Genomic DNA, 20,000 nt, shown 5'->3' on the forward strand with positions numbered 1-20,000 from the left:
AGGTGAAGATCAAGGGAGGAGAGAGGAACCGGGGGGAGAGGAACGGGGGGGGGGAGGATTGAGGGAGGAGAGAGGAACAAGGGGGGGGAGAGGATTGAGGGAGGAGAGGTGTCAGGGCCCCCCCTCTAATGTACCGATCAATGATTATTAATGGGCGTGTGGGATAGCTCTCCCCTGTTCTCTGCCTCTCTGTCTCTCACACACGCACACACGCACGCACGCACGCACGCACGCACGCACGCACACACACACACACACACACACACACACACACACACACACACACACACACACAAACACACACACACACACACAACACACACACACACACACACACACACAGGACCTGCCCTCTCACATTACTAGCCGTCCCTGTCCCAGACCGGTACACACCGCCATCTCCAAACGGCCACTGGATTCAACGGCGGAAATGCCTGGACGTTTAGCCGCTCCTCCTCCTCCTCCTCCTCCTCCTCCTCCTCCTCCTCCTCTGCGGGACTAGTTTGCATGATGACACGAATCCTCCTTTCAAGGATACCTCAACAGCTGACGGTGGCAAGATCCGATCTGCTACTGACCTTGGGGAGGGGGAAGGGGGGGGCGGGGGGGGGAGGGTGCCTGTTGCAGCGGAGCAGAGGGGCGGCGAGGGAGGGAGGGAGGGAGGGATGGATGGAGGGAAGATGGTGGGGTGGGCGGAGGGGGGGTTACCCTGATTGAGAGACACGAGATGAGATCCTCTGAGATACGAGCGAGGGAAGGGGGATGATGAATACGGAGAGGGAGGGAGAGAGGAGAGACAGACACACAAAGAGAGAGAGAGAGAAAGAGAGGGAGAGAGAGAGAGGTATAGAGAGATGGAGAGGGAGAGGGAGAGAGAGAGAGAGAGAGAGAGAGAGAGAGGGAAGCCATATGGCAGCAGCGCAAATGTATTAAACTATAAATCAGAGAGGAGGCTGGTGGGCTGCCGTGCTGGTGGGAGTGGCACTCTCTCTCTCTCTCTCTCTCTCTCTCTCTCTCTCTACCTCTCTCTTTCTCTCTCTCCCTCTCTCTCTCCCTCTCTCTCTCTCTCCCTCTTCTCTCTCCTCTGACAGGCCAGCCAGCTACCTCAGCAGCTCCACGCCACAACGCAGGGAGAGAGAACAAACACACACACGCATTCTACCATGTCTGATATCAGAATTATTTCCTCCTCTTTCAAGCGAGAGGGCCTCAGCTGCGCTCCCTCCGGGCTCAGGGTCAATTCCATCCCCATTCCCTCGGTTCAGAATTGAACGGTGAAATGATTTACAATGCTAATTGCGTTTCATTTAAACCCTCAACTTCCTGAAATGAAGCAGGATTTAAGCTCGACCCTGGCCAGCCACCCCCTTTCTGCCTGCCAGGCAGCGGAGCCCCAGAGGCCAGCGGCCAGGCTCTCTTCCCAGCGGCGCTGATGCATACAGCAGCTAGAGCAAACACGGGCGGCTGCCTCTCCACCGCTCTCTCGGCAGCCTGTCCCCTGGAGCCCTGGGGCTGGGAGCCCGGGGCCCACAGCCAGCCAACCAGACAGTCAGCCAACCAGACAGTCAGCCAACCAGACAGTCAGCCAACCAGACAGTCAGCCAACCAGACAGTCAGCCAACCAGACAGTTAGCCAGCCAGCCAGCCAGCTAGACAGTCAATCAGTTAGTCAGCCAGCCATGCCAGTAAGCCAGCTAGTCAAACAGTCAGTCAGTCAGTTAGTCAGTCAGTCAGCCAGCCAGTCAGTTAACCAGTCAGCCAGTCAGTTAACCAGTCAGCCAGTCAGTTAACCAGTCAGTCAGCCAGCCAGCCAGCAGCCCCAAGCATGTTAGCTATCACACTGAAGGCCAGGCTGGAGATAGAGCTACAGGCGATAGCTGGGACAGTGGAGATAGCAGATATGGTTTCTATACAGTATCTGAGATATAAAATGTGGCTGTTTCAATCCGAGAGGCTAAGCCCAGGGATGATGTCCTGTATAATGTGTTTTTGGAGATAACAGAACGGCCAACAGAGAGCTTTGAAATAATCCTGTTTTAATTCCCTAATTCAAATTCTAAAGCTAACAAATCCAATGAATTCATCTGTCATAGCATGCGGCTACCTATAAATACCACCAGTCAAGTGATCTTGCAATTCCATTCAGATGTCACAAAACAGTAAATGTCAAGTCCACTGACTGAAGCCAATAATTAACATTAAGAGTGAATCCACACCCGCACACTAATCCCCCCCATGAACTCATCCCAGCCGTCTCTGGGTGTCGTTACATCTGGATGGATGAGTCCAGCGGATAGCGCAGACGCAGGCTGGACAAGCCACCCCTCTCGGATCCCTCAGCCACTGACGGAGACCACGCCAGCCCCAGGCTGTCCAGCGCTATCCCCTCCAGGGCTGGCCAGCCATCACGCCCCGGCGCCACTCAACACACTGACAGGGATGAACGAGAGAGGGAGGGAGGGAGGAGAGGGAGGAGAGGGAGGGAGGGAGGAGAGGGGAGTAGTAGGCTGAAAGGTAGGAGTGAAAAGCGTAGAGTCCAGTGCGGAGCCGTACCTTGGTCTGGAGATAGTGGGGGTAGTAGTAGGTGTACTGGGGGTACATTGGTTGCTGTTCCAATCGCTTGCCCATGTAGCTGGAATCCTTAGCGCTGAGGCAGGGAACGGTGGCAGGGAAGCTGCGGAGTCCTGGGGAGTGTGTGTGTGTGTGGGGAAGGTGGGTGGGGTGGGGGGAGAGGCCGGGAGTTTGTGGGGTAAAGGCTCGGTTCTGATCCGATTCCTACGTTTCCGTTTCTCGCGCGTCTGGTTCCCCCGGAGAGCACGACAGAGCAGGGATCCGTGTGAGAGGGGGGCCAGGGGGGTTGTTGAGTGCGGGTGACTGGGAGTGGGGCTCCCTCTGTGTGTGTGTGTGGGGGGGGGGGGGGCGGGTAGCGGGGTGGGGGTGGGGTGGGCTCCTGGCAAACGACGCCTTTCCGCTCACCTCCTGGTCCAGAGCTCGGGCAGATGCTCGGTCTGTGAAAGAGCGGCAACGCGGTATTCCCCCGGGGGGCGTCAGCAAAAGCCCGAGCCACGCGTCTTGCCGGTGAGCCGGCACTGGCTCGCTAATGCACACACACACACGCACGCAGAGCCGAGGAAGAGGAGGAGGAGGAGAGGAAGATGAGGAGGAGCAGGTGGCTCAGCTCGGCCAGTCCTTTGAGCGCCCCGGCGCGGGAGAGGAGGAGAGGAGGAGAGGGAAGACCAGGGGGGAAAAGGAGGGGGTAGGATATATATGTTCACTTCTCTATTTGAGCTGTCTCGCCTCGGCGCTTGGCTCGCTCCTCTGCTTCAATCTCTCTTCCTCGCGCGCACACAGGCACTGTGTATCTCTCTCTCTCTCTCTCTCTCTCTCTCTCTCTCTGTAGTCTGAACCCGGAGCGTCTCAGTGTTCCTGTCGGACAGAGCAGATATCTTAGGCGGCGTGCTGACAGATGCACTCTGGGAAGAGCCCGGCTGGTACGAGGGGTGAGCCGGCAGGGCAGACACACCGGAGCAATCTCAGCCCCTGGCAGCGCAGAACAGCTTGGAGAGAGGTGAGATAACGGAGAAGCAATCCAAGTCCGGAATGATATCACCCCCCTCCCAAAAAAAAAAGACAATTCTCCTCGGCTCGGACGGTCCGCCGTGTTCGGGTAGAGAAAAGGATTTGAAACGAGAAGAATCACAATGAGTGTGTGTCCCAGGTGCCCAACGGACAGACGGACAGACAGACAGACAGACAGTCCCTCGTCTGCGATCCTCCCTCTTCCTGCTCTTGTAAAATGTGTTCCTTATTTCTCCTCTTGGCCGCTTTGCGCTGTCTCTCTCTCTCTCTCTCTCTCTTTCACTGCTCCCAGCAGCAGCTCTCTCACTCTCTCTCTCTCTTCCACAGTGTGACAGGGTGGTGAGGGGAATCGTCCGGAGCTGAGAGCAGACCGCCTCCTCCTTCCACAGCCGGCAGAGTGGGAGGGACTAGAGTGAGAGGCTGGAGAGGAGGGATCCGGCAGGCTCACAGCAGAGCAGGGCAGCAGGGCTGCAGCACCAAAGCCTCAGCCTGGGGGGGGGAAGGGGGGGGGCTAGAGGGAAGGCATCAGAGTGAGGAGTCGATTCCCCCTACTGGCAGCTTGTGGATCTACCGCCCGCATGACTGTCCCTCTCCTTCATCGATCTGAGGTGCTTACACTTCAACAACGACACTCCTTCCCAGCAATACAGCCACAGCCACATGTATTCATTTTAAAGTTATTGCCATAACATAACAAACTTGCAACTACCCAGTTCTGTAACACTTTATATTATACTAATAAGGCCCTCTTATTAGTTAATAGGTAATAAGGTCCTTATAAGATGTTTATTAACATTAATATGTGTAATAATGCATTTATATGTGTTAATAGCATTATAAACACGTTAAGACATGTCAGGGTCGGTGTCGTAGCTGGTTAGAACGATGCTTTTCCTGCAGGCGACCTGGATTCAAATCCACCCCTGTGCAATAAAAATATACAATGCAGACGAGTTGAAATCAGTCACAAGTGCATAATTAAAGATGTATTAACCTTAATAGGGTACTGTTCTCACTTTTAAGCAGTTTGATATTATTAACACTTATAAATGTCTTATTAACACATAATATTAATAAGCATCCTATGTATATTGTGCCTTGCTGACATAAAGTGCTGGGTGTCTCAGAACTTCCTCCAGCTTAATGAAGCTAGGTCTGAGATTCTTCTATTTGGCTCCCCAAACGCTGTCAGCTCCATACAGTCTAATCTTGGTGCCTTTTAACCAATGTTAAGTGTGCTGCCTGTAATCTGGGGGTGATTTTTGCTCCTAATCTCTCTTTTAATGGCCAAATAACTACTGTTGTAAAATTGGGTTTTTCCAGCTGATGAACATTGCTAAAATTAGGTCCCTCGTTCCTTTTACAGACCTTGAAATGGTCATTCATGCTTTTATTTCCTCTCATTTAGATTATTGTAACTCCCTATACAGTACGCAGGGCTGAGCCAGAAAGCCATTTCCCACCTCCAGCTGGTACAAAATGCTGCTGCTAGGCGTTTAACTAATGACAAGACCACATTACCAGAACTCACATCCTTGCCTCTCTTCACTGGTTGCCTGTAGTTTTTAAGAGTTGATTTTAAGACTTTACTGCTAACTTTAAAGTTCTGCATGGTCTGGCTCCGAATTATATTTCAGACCTGTTAGTCCCCTATGAGCCTGAGATCCTCGGGTAGGGGTCTTCTGGTTATTCCAAAAACATGCCTTAGGGGAGCAGGGTTTCGGCCCCTCAGTTGTGAAACTATCTGGCTGAGAGTCTCAGGCAGGCCAAATCAGTATCATCTTTTTAAGTCTCTTCTCAAAACTCATAGTAGATTTTAGTTATGTCATAATATTTTATAATTTATTTTAATTTATTCACATTACTTCTTCCCTTTTACTGTATTTTTTGGTGTTGTTGTTAGTGCTTCTTATTTTTTGTCTTCCAGTAGAATGTTTTTTAAGTGCTATAGAAATAAAGTGTATAATAATAATAATAATAATAATAATAATAATAATAACTAGAAAGTACATTTCCTGGAGAAAATGTGAGGTGGGCTAGCTGCTGCAGCTATCTAACAGCTACTGCTAGAACTACTACGGACCGGGCAATCTCCATGCACCCACCGTCGAAGACCGTGCGTCACTAGCCCACTCGGGCTGAATTGTGGGGTCCGTGGCGTGGACAGTGGTGTGGTGATGAGACTCCGCCCCCTCAGGTCAGAGTTGGTCGGGGACAGTGCACCCCTCTCCGGGCCACCTACCTGACTCCACCGGTGAAGACCGTGTGTCTCTAGCCCACTCAGGGGCTGAGTTGTGGGGCCCATGGCGTGGATAGTGGCGTGCTGGTAAGGCTCCGCCCCCTTGGGTCACAGCCAGTCGGGGACAGTGTACCCCTCTCTGGTCCACCTACCTGACTCCACCGGTGAAGACCATGTGTCTCTAACCCACTCAGGGGCTGAGTTGTGGGGCCCGTGGCGTGGATAGTGGCATGCTGGTTAGGCTCCGCCCCCTTGGGTCACAGCTAGTCGGGGACAGTACAATGACCTCCGGGCAATTTCCATGCATCCACCATTGAAGACTGTGTCTTTAGCCCACTCAGGGGCTGAAAAGTGGGTTCTGTGGCGTGAATAGTGGCGTGGTGGCGAGGCTCCGCCCCTTTTGGTCATAGCCAGTCAGGGACAGTGTACTCCTCTCTGGGCTACCCACCAGCCCCCACCAGTGAAGATCATGTGTCTCTATTCCACTTTGGCTGAGTTCTGTGCTACCACATTAGTTATAATAGGGTCCCTGTACCTTTAAGAGACGCTGCACATGCACACACATTCAAAAAAAGCAACAGCTGCCAACACTCTAATCCCAAATGACACTCTGATCCTAGACATGGTCCGCTTCAGACAGCTCTATCGCGAGAACTATAAATGTTGCAGCTTATGTATTGATACCATAGGAATCCTGAGAACTTGCAGAACATTTCTATGTATAATATGTCCGTATAGCTTAAACACTGTAGGCATGGCGACAAGTTAGAAAAAGGGTAAAAATGCAAAATTAGCAGCTCAAAAGTTAGTGCGGCACCATATGTTTAAATGGGGAGCGCAGTTGCCGAACAAATCATCATACCTCGAAAACGGTAAGTCACACAGCTTAGATACTTACATTGTACGAATCAGCACAGCTGTGTGAACATTTTGATGTATAATATGTGTATGAGCTGTTAAAACTGTAGGCATGGCGACAAGTTGGAAAAGGGGTAAAAATGCCAAATTAGCAGCTCAAAAGTTAGAGTCCGTCACCATACGTTTCAATGGGGAGCACAGTTGCCGAATTTATCGTCATACTGTGAAAACAATAAATCACACAGCTTAGATACTTACATTGTAGGAATCAGCACAGTTGTGTGAACGTTTTGATGTATAATCTGTGTCTGGGGCCTCATTTATCATTGAGGTACGCCATATTTTACACGGTCTTTTTCGCGATTTCAGGCGTACGCCATTTTCCCCCCCCACATTGCGATCTATCAAGCCGAAAGGGCGAAAATTTAGTCGCCTTTCTACGCGCTTTTGTAGGACACCTCTCAGGTTGTCGTACCGATTTACACGGTTTTCTACACCCTTTTTGAACACAGGGGGAACTGGCGACGCAGGTGGTGCGTCGGTGAATTACAATGTTTGATGGAGAGAATAAGAGCGACAGTTTCTGAATGCACAATCATGTAGGCTAATAGCCCAATTCAGCACAAACATATATCGCAATGCAAGATTAGACGTGTCCTCTAACCGGCTCATTCATGGTCCGATATGGATTTGTTCCCCAAACTGAACCTATGCGCTGTCCCAAACCTTTCCGCGCAATATGTCACACACCTAATGCAGGCACTCCATCAAACGGCAATAATTGACCAATTAGATTGTCATTAATATGTGATCATGTGGACCTGTTTGCTGTTTGGTAAGCATATAAATGACAGTCCTCCTGTGCGTAATGCGAGCCTAAATGAATCCGGCGCTACTCGGCCTACTGGCCGAGATAGAACTCCAAAGAGGTGACGGCGATGGCGACTGCACCCACATAAGGGCACCATCAGTGAATGAATACGTCTATGTGAATCGCTAAAATGTGCACACTATAAATACCCAAATCATATGTGACGCCGACATACTCATCACAAGTGTAGTGGCACGGAGGCCTGACTCCACGCATGACTCATTCATCCTGGCGCACAGCAGGGTAGGGGCTAGACTGGAGGCAGGCGCTGCACGTGACGGCTTGTTGGTGTGTGCATAGCCAAGATACATATTCTTTGTCTTATTTACTTTAATCTTTATTAGCATTTTCCATCCATACAACGACAATACAATAAAACATAAAAACTTACAATAACAGCTTATGGGTACTTCCATCCATGCAGCTTTTTTTTCTTACTCAAATATGACAATTTTAATATTAGTGGTATCATCACACTTCCTTCTATAATCCATCCATTTTTCCCATCTCCCTTCAAACTTTCCTTCCTGCATCCTCAATGCATAAATAAATCTCATAAATCTCCTCCACAACACCCACCACTGCTCCTTGGTTGGGGGTTCCACCTTATACCAAGCCCTCATTATTGTCTTTTTACTAGCAACCAATAGTACTTTCACTAGGTATCTGTCCCCTCCTTGTACATCATTCTGTTATGTTTACCAAGATGTATATTCAAAGCTGATAAGAATGAGAACCAGTCAAGACCCCACCACAAAATGAGGACCCAAGCCCTCAGCCCCCTCCCCGTCATGAGGTTTACCAGCGGGGCCAAAGGGCCCACACTGAGGTCATGCGCCAGCTATGAAGACACAAACAAGTAAGGTTCACATTTCTACCATTTTATTGTCTGTTGGTGGGTGACTGTGTGAGGTGTGTGAGTGCGTTTGTGAGTGAATGTTTGAGGTCCGTGAGTGTGGTAGTGAGTGACTGTGTGAGGTCCTTGAGTGTGGTAGTGAGTGACTGTGTGAGGTCCGTGAGTGTGGTAGTGAGTGACAGTGTGAGGTCCTTGAGTGTGGTAGTGAGTGACTGTGTGAGGTCCGTGAGTGTGGTAGTGAGTGACTGTGTGAGGTCCTTGAGTGTGGTAGTGAGTGACTGTGTGAGGTCCGTGAGTGTGGTAGTGAGTGACAGTGTGAGGTCCGTGACAGCATGTGTGAGGGAATGAAGTGCAGTGAGGATGTCCTGTTGGCTCTGGTGGTGTAGTGTGGTGACCTCCACCAACTGCTGCACAACTGCCCCACAACTGCCCCAATCCCTTCTGCCATTTCCCTCTGGGCCTCTAGGGTCATGAGCCTCCAGCACGGCGTCTGAGAGGAAGCCCAGCCCTCAGGGACCCTTGAGGCAGGGACGCTGGCAGCCGGAGGTGGAGGCGTGGGCGGTGGAGACGGAGGCGCTGGAGATGGCACTGGAGGTGGAGGCCGGTGCGCTGGAGGTGGAGGCACTGGAGGTCGTGGCGCTGGATGTAGAGGCTGCAACCGGCGGGGGCACGACCGTCAGGTCAAGGACCACTGCAGACTCCCCCTCCTCTGAGTCCCACCCCACATCAGAGTCTGGAGAAACAATTTCAGTCATTTTCTTTGAGTTTGTCTGTTAACTTGATTATGCATTAAACATTTTATTGTGTAGCCATATTCAATTGATATGTTTTTCTGTTGGCAGCCAAATAAATGCTTAAGTGTGATTTACCGGGTGATTTAGATGAGAGTCTTAATTTCCCAGGGGGGAAAATGTTTAATGTGGTCTAACATTATGAAGAGATCATCTGTGTTATCGTTCCCTGTTTTTGGTCCTAAATCAATCATAGCCTACCACAGAATGTGTGGAATGTTTGCTTTCCTCACAGCCACATAATACAGAATGTCCGTGTAGCCTACGCCAAATACAGGATGCACGAAACGTACAGTAGGCTACCTAAACTGTAGGAGCAATCAGACAAATGTAGGCTCGTACAAATAGCTTACCTTCCGAAGATGATTTTCTTTCCTCGCGTGGACCTCACCAACAAGCACATGCACCTCCGTCTCCGAAAAGTTTCTTCTTTCCGCGTTTTTCCATAAACGTATTTGTCTTTCCTATGCTCCACGCTATATTATGTCGGTTCCTTCCGGGGTATCCACGTTGTGCGCTGTCATAGTTTTGACCATATATGGTTGAATTTGGGCGTGGAGAGGGCGGAACACGGGGCGCGTGCGCGTACGCTCTCTTCTCCGCCAGCGTCGGATTTTTCGTGCAGGAAATGGCGCAGCAGCGTGTCCAACATTTTTGATAGATCCGAAAAGCGTGTAAATATTCTCGTCGTACGCTACTTTTCGCATTTTCCTCGTTTTCGTCGTACGCCCTCTTTTACACCTGAATTTACACGCTCTTTGATAAATGAGGCCCCTGAGCTGTTAAAACTGTAGGAGCGACAGCAGTTTACAAAACATGTGAATATTTTCAAAGCAACAGCTGCCGCCACTCTAAAAACATAATGATACTGAACATTCCACCAGCAGTTTCAATGGCACAAAAATTACTATTAAAAGTTAAATTACTAAAAAACTATAAAAAATATAAAAAATCTGAATACATCCGGGAAACAGCTAAAGACTATGAACATTTTAAAGTTTGAATGAAGTTTCTAGCACAAAGTATGAAGAAGTAGTTAAGGGCCAAAAAACTGAGGAGAATAATAATAAGAAAGAAAGAAAGAAATAGTGGGAATATCACAAGTTGGGCTAGCTTTTACAAGCTAGCCCACCTAATAATAATAATAATAATAATAACGTATGCTTAATAAGAGGACCTTAAGTGTTACCAACAGTTCATTTAAGCAATTGACCACGAGAGGCAGTGGGTGTTGTTAGCCTCTAGCCTAAAACCCTCGTAGCTGTTGTAAAATCCTGTGTAACCCACTGCCTCAAGTGGTCAATTGCTTTTGTACAACGGTTACTACATATATATATTCACAAAAAACACACAGTAGTAATATTCAATCATTTATTTACCGATCATTCTTATCATTTTAGCATTTACATAATCTTCCGCGATAGGCTATAGTTCTGAATTATATGGTTGCCAGGCAGCATAAGCTATCTCGCCTATTTGGGTAGGCCTTGCTCACATAAGCCTATATAGGGATAATTCGGGTGGTGCACATTTATTTGAACATTTCCAGCTATGGTGCAGTTATTAAAACAGTTCTCCAGAGCACTTGTTTTTGCTGGTAGGGGTGTGGAAGTGTTGGAGTCGGACTAATGAGTGCTTTTTGTAATAGGATACGAAAAAGGCGAGGTTGCTGCGAGTAGTTGCTACACAAAGCATGATCTTATCAATGGCCTCGTCAATGACATTGACGGCGCATTACATTCAGCTGTAACTCAGTTGGTAGAGCGGGTTGTTCAAGGATCGAAGGGTCAGCGGTTCGAATCCCAGCTCTGACTGTCCACATGTCGAATTGTCCTTGAGCAAGACACCTAACCCCAAATTGCTCCCAATGAGCAGGTTAGCACCTTGCATGGCAGCTGCCGCCATTGGTGTGTGAATGTGTGTGTGAATGGGTGAATGAGAGGCCATTGTAAAGCGCTTTGAGTGCCGCTAAGGTGTAAAAGCGCTATATAAGTGCAGTCCATTTACCATTTACCATTAATACTTATTGTTATGCGGTTGCAGCCGTGGGTTACAGAGTATTTTACAATGGCTGCTAGCCAATCAGAATCAAGTATCGAAACTCTCCATTGTAGAATATTAAGTATCACACAACTCCTTTATGCCATAGCGGGCTCCATGATTCTCTGACCACCGGTCTGCTTTCTGTCTGACCTGCAGAGCTCGTCCCAGTATCGGAGAGAGCAACAAGAGAGGAAGAGAGAGTGAGGGGGGGAGGGGGGCTACAGTATTGGAACAACAGAACAACAAGCCTCACCTAAGAGGGCTTCAGGGGACAAGAGCTCTCTATTGTTCCAATGCCAACCATAGAGCTGCTGAATCAGATGGAGGCTATAGTATGACCAGGGAGACCCAGGGAGCACAGGGACCTGGTGAGGGGGTTCATGGGCTAGAGAGTAACTTTATCTTATCCCGAGGACAGAAGCAGGGACAGGCCCTCACCCAGGAGGTCACTCAGTGTAGAGAACTGTGTTTTTCCTGTCAACAAAATGATATAATTAGATTTTGTTTTCTATTACTCTTCAGAGTGATGACAGGAAATATTTAATACCCGCCCTAACCCTAACCCCCAGGATCATTAAATTCATCTTTCCTTATCTTATCTTAGAAAGTTATTGAAAAAGAGTCAAGAAAATCAAGTCATATCTAATTGTATCTTCCACGAGATGATACTTTTAAAAAGACAGACCCAATTTTAGCCAAGACTCAGTTTTAGCCCAATTACACATTTACAGTACAGCCACTTCAAATAGGTCCCAACACAATTATGCCCCAATTACGTTCAAGGATTTCTGATTGCAACTGAAACGTGTCTTTGAGTCTGCATGGGGCTGTATGCACATGTAGGCAGGAGGCCAGTGGGCAAACCAAATCAATACTACTGTAGCTGTCTAGCTAGCATCCCACAGAATCACACAAAGGAGAGAGAGGAGGGAGAGGAGAGGAGTTGGAAAAAAAACATAATTATCAGAGAGGCAGCTTTTATCTGTGGGGAAGAGATGAGGCTGATATTGATCGCGGATTAGCAGATTAACAGATTAACAGCCCATGGGCCGATTGGCTGAGGTAATCACAAACAGGAATGGAGAGGGGGGGGTAGAAACAGGCAGACAGACACAGACAGACATGCAGACTGACACGCAGACAGACATGCAGGCAGACAGATAGACAGGCAGACAGACAGAGAGAGAGAGACGGAGACATGCAGTAACAAGAAAAAAGGGTAGCCTCCAATACAGTATGTAGTCAGCCATGCCTTCCGTGTTGGTTTATATATTTCATTATGAAACTATAATTGAAGATTGCATACAGAGCTTGCCTCTGGTTAACTGCGTAGGGGTTGAGGCAGTGGTGAGAATGAAGAGATATATTTTAGGGAGAAAAGCACAGCTCACCCAGAAAAGATTGGGGAAACTTTGCACGGTAACAATACACTGAGAATGCTCTCAAGGACCATCAATATTTATTGGTCCAACTATTAAGAATTAAGACCAGGGACCTGAGCCTTGGCCCCTGAAACTGAGAACTCGCCACCCCTTTGACCGACGCTCAAACGAGACCTACTTCGAGTTCGGCTGAAGGGAACGTTTCAATTGAGGTTTTACTAAACAGCATTCAGAGCCTCAACCCTGGTAACGCGTATAGGTGTGTGTGTGTATGTGTGTGTGTGTGTGTGTGTGCGTGCGTGCGTGTTAACACTCACATAGAACACAGAGAGACACATGCGGGGACTGTAGCAACAGGAGTCTATGTTCCTACAAGGTAGACGAGGGCCTCTCTCTTCCTCGTCCACCGTTGGCTGTAAAGCTGCGGTCCAAACCCAGATCAGCACCTCACCCCCTCCTCGGCGGAGGAGGGCTACGTAACCGGGGCAGGCCAGGGTCTGTGCAGCGTTGTGTGGAGTCAGAGGGGATGCATGAGGACGGGGACGTGTGATGAGTCGAACCCGGGCCCTAATGGAAGCTCTGGAGTGAAGCGGGCCTGCTGATGTCAGAGCCTGAACAGAGGTGACAGGGAGCTAAAGGTTCCCCTGCATGCAGGATTCATCTGTTCTACCTCTGGAATGAAAGAGCGAGAGGGATTGAGGGAAAAGGGAGGGAGGGAGGGAGGGGAATATGGATCAGAGGAGGATCAGTCTGAAGTGTGAGGTGTGAACAGAGACACAGCTCTAACACCAAGCAGGTGGAGGGACTGCTAGTCTCCTATGAAAAACACAATACAAAACAGCCACACGGGCATCCTGGTTGAATCATACATTGCACAGCCATAGTTGAGAGGGAGAGGGAGAGAGAGAGAGAGAGAGAGAGAGAGAGAGAGAGAGAGAAAATGTTGAGGGTAGGCGGGGGTTGAAACAGCATGTGTCTACAGTGTGTGTGTGTGTGTGTGTGTGTGTGTGTGTGTGTGTGTGTGTGTGTGTGTGTGTACATGACTGACTGTGTGTGTAACTGTGTGTGTGCATGACTGTGTGTGTGTGCGTAACTGTGTGTGTGTGTGTGTGTGTGTGTGTGTGTGTGTGCGTGACTGACTCTGTGTGTGTGTGTGTGTGTGTGTGTGTGTGTGTGCGCGCGACTGACTCTGTGTGTGTGTGTGTGTGTGTGTGTGTGTGTGTGTGTGTGCGCGCGACTGACTGTGTGTGTGTGTGTGTGTGTGTGCATGTGTGTGTGCGTCATGACTGACTGTGTGTGTGTGTGTGTGTGTGTGTGTGTGTGTGTGCGTGACTGTGTGAGTCATCTGTGGGATATTAGCAGTGAGGAAATCTCATTCCTCTGTGGTGCTGGAGTGATTATAACCTCTCCTCTAAACAGCGCAGTACAGACTATTATTAGATATCTCTCTACAGGCCAGGGGAATTCAACTTGTAGATGATGAAGGCCATCATCTTCCTCATGTCCCTGTGTCCCCAGTCGAACAGGAAGTACAGACGAAGAGCCAGACACAGACAGAGAAAATCAAAGACATAACAGAAACTACTGAGCTGGACCCTCCCAAAAATCCCTGGAAAGTCAAACCCCACCTCCCGACAGTAACACACACACGCACACACACACACACACACACCCACATACACGCGCACACACACAGTCATTGTATGGTTCCAGGGCTCCAGTAATCAAGAGGCCCTGTGTTGTTTCCCCCTAAGTCCCGTCGTGGGCGTTTCCTAGAACTGACCAGATGCTTGGAATTCGAAGGAGCGCTGGCGGAGAACCAAAACGGCCAGGGAGGAGTGAGGGAGGGAGGGAGGAGGGGGGTGTGGGTGTGGGTAAGGAGGGCGCGGCGGTCGGCAGGGAGACTCGCGGGCCCTGGAAAAACCCAGCGTGCCGCTGACAGCGGCGGAGATGGCGCAGGGGCGAGACGGGGCCGCAGATGTTACTCGAGCGTAAACCCTGCCTCTGACTCATGCCGCCCGTCACGACGGCAGAGTGGCGGCGACGCTAACGAGCGTGAAACCTCCGTCCTCGGGCTCCGGAGGAGGTACTGCACGCAGGGTCTCCGGGGCGCGGGTCAACTCACGATGCCTGCCGGCCGTGAATGGCCGGACGGCGCCACGCGATCCGAGCCCCTGCCGTTTCCTGATTAGCCTGAGCTGGGAGAGGTTAGAAACCGTGAGCTGAGAAGGCTGGGTCTGCGGCTGGTGTGGGATGCATGGTGGGTAACACATACCAGCCGGAGAGAGAGAGTGTGTGTATGTGTGTGTGTGTGTGTGTGTGTGGAGTGTGTGTGTGTGTGTGTGCGTGCCTGAGTGCGTGCATGTGCAAATGGATGTGTGTGTATGTGTGTGTGAGTACAGTCAGATGGTCTGCAGCTGTGTTATGTGTCTGTAGGGTGTGAGATGTGTGTGTGTGTGTGTGTGTGTGTGTGTGTGTGTATGTGTATGTGTGTGTGTGCGCATGCGCATGTGTGTGGGTCAGGCTATTCTGACACCCCAGATGCCCGTCAGTGCTGTTTTAAGATCAGGTTTCCCTGGCCAGTCCTGACCTCACTACAGTTTATAGGATGGGAGTAAAGGGCTAGCTGTGACCCCCCTCCACCCCGCCTGGCGGGCGTTGTACAGGGATCTCACCTGCATGAGTGGCCAGAGCACGGCCGAGAGGAGAGGAGAGGAGAGGAGAGGAGAGGAGAGGAGAGGAGAGGAGAGGAGAGGAGAGGAGAGGAGAGGAGAGGAGAGGAGAGGAGAGGAGAGGAGAACCATATACGGTATGCGACAGGGGGTTCTTGTGGCGCAGAGAGACGGAGGAGAGACTAAGACGCTCAGCCTGGCTCAGTCGGGGACAGAACAGAAGAGGATAGAAGAAAGAGAGAGGGAGCGAGAGGAGAGAGAAAGGAAAGGAGAGGAGAGAGAGAGAGAGAGAGAGAGAGAGAGAGAGAGAGAGACAGAGAGAGAGAGAGAGGCGGCCGGGATGGGATGACATGGGCGGAGCGCAGCAGTGTTTTAAAGCTCTGCTGAGCCATCCAGGATTATGAAGTGAAATGGTATCACGCCACAGTGGAGAGAAAACTGAGAGAGAAAGAGAGAGAGAGAGAGAGAGAGAGAGAGAGAGAGAGAGAAAGAGAGAGAGAGAGAGAAAGAGAGAGGGATACAAAGAGGGAGAGTGAGATGATGGGGGTAGATGGATATAGTGAGCAAGAGAGAGAGAGAAAGATAGATTGAGACAGATAAAGAGAAAGACAGAAGGAGAGAGAGAGAGAGAGAGAGAGAGAGAGAGAGAGAGAGAGAGAGAGAGAGAGAGAAAGAGAGAGAGAGAGAGAGAGAGAGAGTCCCATTCTAAGAGGAATATTTCAGGAGGGTAAATGGAGCAGAACTCAATTCCGGCCCTTTTCTCTCTACCTCCCCTAGTACCTCATCCTCCTTATAAAACCATCAGCCCTGAAGAGACTGAGAGAGCCCTACACAGAGACAGAAAAAAGAGACAGAGACACAGAGACAGAAAAAAGAGACAGAGACACAGAGACAGAAAAAAGAGACACAGAGACAGAAAAAAGAGACACAGAGACAGAAAAAAGAGACAGAGACACAGAGACAGAAAAAAGAGACAGAGACACAGAGACAGGGAGAAAGAGATAGAGAGACAGAGATAGAGAGACGGAGAAAGAGAGACAGAGACAGAGAGACAGAAAGAGAGACAGAGATAGAGAGACAGAAAAAGAGAGACAAAGACAGAGGGACAGAGATAGAGAGACAGAGACAGCGGAAGAGAGACTGAGAGATAGAGAGACAGAAAGAGACAGAGAGACAGAGAAAGAAAGACAGAGACAGAGAGACAGAGATAGAGACAGAGATAGAGAGACAGAAAAAGAGAGACAAAGACAGAGGGACAGAGATAGAGAGACAGAGACAGCGGAAGAGAGTCAGAGAGATAGAGAGACAGAGACAGAAACTTCAATGAGTCAATAGTACAGTAGATTTTTATTTTTATTTTTTATTTAACCTTTATTTATACAGGTAAAAAAACACGTTGAGTTCAGAGGACTCATTTTCAAGTGTGACCTGTTCATTCATTCAGTCCATTCAGTCCGTTCATCATTCAGCACTCGTTACACTAAGTTACAAACAACAGGACAGAACTAGGGCTGCGAGCAGCATTGAGCGGGCCCTCGCACCCCACGCATGTCGGGGTGTGGCGCCGTTAAAGGCTGTGCTATTTCGGTGTCCAGTACTGAGAGACACTTCCTGTCACCAGAAGTTGGCGCTCTAAGCGTGACTCAATACAAACGCATAGATGTGTTCAGGACAGTACCTTGATGAAGCGTGAGAAATGTTGTGTAAATCGGACAATGTATGTAGGAGTTATGATGACTTCCTGTAAGCAGTAGGTGGCGCTATTAGTATGACTCAATGCTCATGCACAGATGTGTTCAGGATGCGACCTTCATCAACCCTAAGCAATTTGGAGTAAATCGGATAACGTATGTAGGAGTTATGAGGACTTCCTGTTTCACCAATAGGTGGCGCTATAAGTATGATGCAATACTGACACATAGATGTGTTCAGGACAGAACCTTCATGAAGCGTGAGATATATCGGACGAATTGGATAATGTATGGAGGAGTTATGAGGACTTCCTGTTTCACCAATAGGTGGTGCTATAAGTATGACGCAATACTGACACATAGATGTGTTCAGGACAGAACCGTCATGAAGCGTGAGATATATCGGACAAATTGGATAATGTATGTAGGAGTTATGAGGACTTCCTGTTTCACCAATAGGTGGCGCAATAAGTATGATGCAATACTGACACAAAGATGTGTTCAGGACAGAACCGTCATGAAGCGTGAGATATATCGGACAAATTGGATAATGTATGGAGGAGTTATGAGGACTTCCTGTTTCACCAATAGGTGGCGCTATAAGTATGACGCAATACTGACACATAGATGTGTTCAGGACAGAACCGTCATGAAGCGTGAGATATATCGGACAAATTGGATAATGTATGGAGGAGTTATGAGGACTTCCTGTTTCACCAATAGGTGGCGCAATAAGTATGACGCAATACTGACACAAAGATGTGTTCAGGACAGAACCGTCATGAAGCGTGAGATATATCGGACAAATTGGATAATGTATGGAGGAGTTATGAGGACTTCCTGTTTCACCAATAGGTGGCGCTATAAGTATGACGCAATACTGACACATAGATGTGTTCAGGACAGAACCGTCATGAAGCGTGAGATATATCGGACAAATTGGATAATGTATGGAGGAGTTATGAGGACTTCCTGTTTCACCAATAGGTGGCGCAATAAGTATGATGCAATACTGACACAAAGATGTGTTCAGGACAGAACCGTCATGAAGCGTGAGATATATCGGACAAATTGGATAATGTATGGAGGAGTTATGAGGACTTCCTGTTTCACCAATAGGTGGCGCTATAAGTATGACGCAATACTGACACATAGATGTGTTCAGGACAGAAGCGTCATGAAGCGTGAGATATATCGGACAAATTGGATAATGTATGGAGGAGTTATGAGGACTTCGTGTTTTATAGCGAAATGTCAAACTTTGGCGGGGCGCCACGGCAAGGGTGTTTGGTGAAAACTAAATTTTTTTGATAACTTTTGATCACAAAGGTCTTAAGATGAAGCTGACCCGATATGAAGTTGATCGGATGAAATCTGTAGGAGGAGTTCGTCGAAGTACGAGGCATGGAAATGGTAAAAACAAGGACAAAATGGCACATAAAGAGCAAAATGGCGGACTTCCTGTTGCATGTTGGGTATAGCTCCAAGAGACATTTAAGTGTGGCTCGATGAAATACATATGCCCACCAAATTTCGTTCGCCTACATCCAACTGAAAGGTGGGGCTCGCCATTTTAAACTTTCCAGGGGGCGCTCTTGAGCCGTTTTGCCACGCCCATTTCCGTCACCAATGAAATATCCGATTTTCACCAGGACTGATGTATCTGCAAAGTTTCATCCGTTTTCATCGATGTTTAGCCCGCCAAAAAGGCATTTGTTTGGGGAGAAGAAGAAGGTAGGAGAATAATAATCCTTCGAAATACAATAGGGCCTCGCACCGCCAGTGCTCGGGCCCTAATTACAATAAAACATACAGGACTATGTGTAACAATAACAACAATAAAAGTCGGAAGTCTAAAAGTGCAAAGTGCATGGGGGATGAGAACAGGGAAGAGTTATCTTAGAGTGCAAGAACATGACATTGGCACACTCACTAAATCAGACAATAGTCGCTTAAACCTTGTGAGAGAGATCAAATTTGACAACTTAAAACTCAGCTGTAAGGAGTTCCAAGAGGAAGGGGCTGCATATGAGAATGCTCTTTTTCCTCTCTCAGTACGGACCAGGGGGATGGAGTATGTTATGATGTCCTGAGAACGAAGATACGTTGCTCTATATTTGCTCGTGCGGTAGAAAGACCAAGCATTCAGCCATAAGCAGAGAGAATGAGGTAGACATCACATATCAACGGAAGAACTAGAAGGAGTATCTATAGCAGGTTAGAATTTCAGTGCATGTACCCGTCTCTCCTAATACCACCATTAAGAACACATCGAGAGACACAATTCGAGAGCTCTTCAATTGGCGAGCGTGGAGATATCAGTGGGCGTCGGGGGTTTAGGGGGTGATGCACTTAGTGATTGCATCTGTGGCGGCACCTCTATAATTAGCAGAGCTGAAGTCATCAAAGTGAGCCGGCTAAATGGAGCATAACGTCTCTCTACCTTTCACACAACAAACGAGCGCTTGCCGGGAGGAGAGAGGAGAGAGACTGATAGAGAGAGAGAGAGAGAGAGAGAGAGAGAGAGAGAGAGAGGGAGAGAGACTGATAGAGAGAGAGAGAGAGAGAGAGAGAGAGAGAGAGAGAGAGAGAGAACAAGCCCTAGCTGAGAAGAGGGAGAATAGCGGAGGCATTTTCATATTTCCGTCAATACTGCCATTTGCTGGTTATGAGCCCAGTTCTGGTTTGGTTCAAGATGGATCATACATACTCTGGGCACCTGTCCCATTAAACTGTGAGACATACCACTACAGTAGGAGAACAAAGAGTTCAGTAATGTGTCAGAGGTGTGTGTGTGTGTGTGTGTGTGTGTGTGTGTGTGTGTGTGTGTGTGTGTGTGTGTGTGTGTGTGTCTGTGTGTGTGTGTGTGTGTGTGTGTGTGCATGTGTGTGTGTAGCCGTGTTGCCAACAAGGAAGTGAGCCATCACGCTCTTTCCTGTAACACGAATTAGAAAGGTTTTCTGCAGCCAAGGACAGAATCATTCACAAAACCCCATTCAACCATCCAGCTCAATAATG

General features: G+C 48.7%; 1 protein-coding gene across 2 annotated transcripts in view; it reads right to left on the reverse strand.

The window, feature by feature from the left end:
* Positions 1-20,000, reverse strand: part of LOC311322783 (RNA-binding motif, single-stranded-interacting protein 3-like) — a gene marked incomplete at both ends in the record, with an annotated part of 175,517 nt that overhangs the window by 147,750 nt on the left and 7,767 nt on the right. Inside the window, one exon of one of the 2 annotated variants that reach the window (XM_084454897.1) lies at positions 2,554-2,628. The exons of the other annotated variant lie outside the window; for it this stretch is intronic. Coding sequence (XP_084311023.1) covers positions 2,554-2,628 — 75 coding nt within the window. Of the gene's footprint in view, positions 1-2,553; positions 2,629-20,000 lie in introns of those variants that run through there. 2 annotated transcript variants of the gene reach the window in all.

Source organism: Borostomias antarcticus (genome assembly GCF_949987555.1).
Source record: "Borostomias antarcticus genome assembly, chromosome: 21".
NCBI lineage: Eukaryota > Metazoa > Chordata > Actinopteri > Stomiiformes > Stomiidae > Borostomias > Borostomias antarcticus.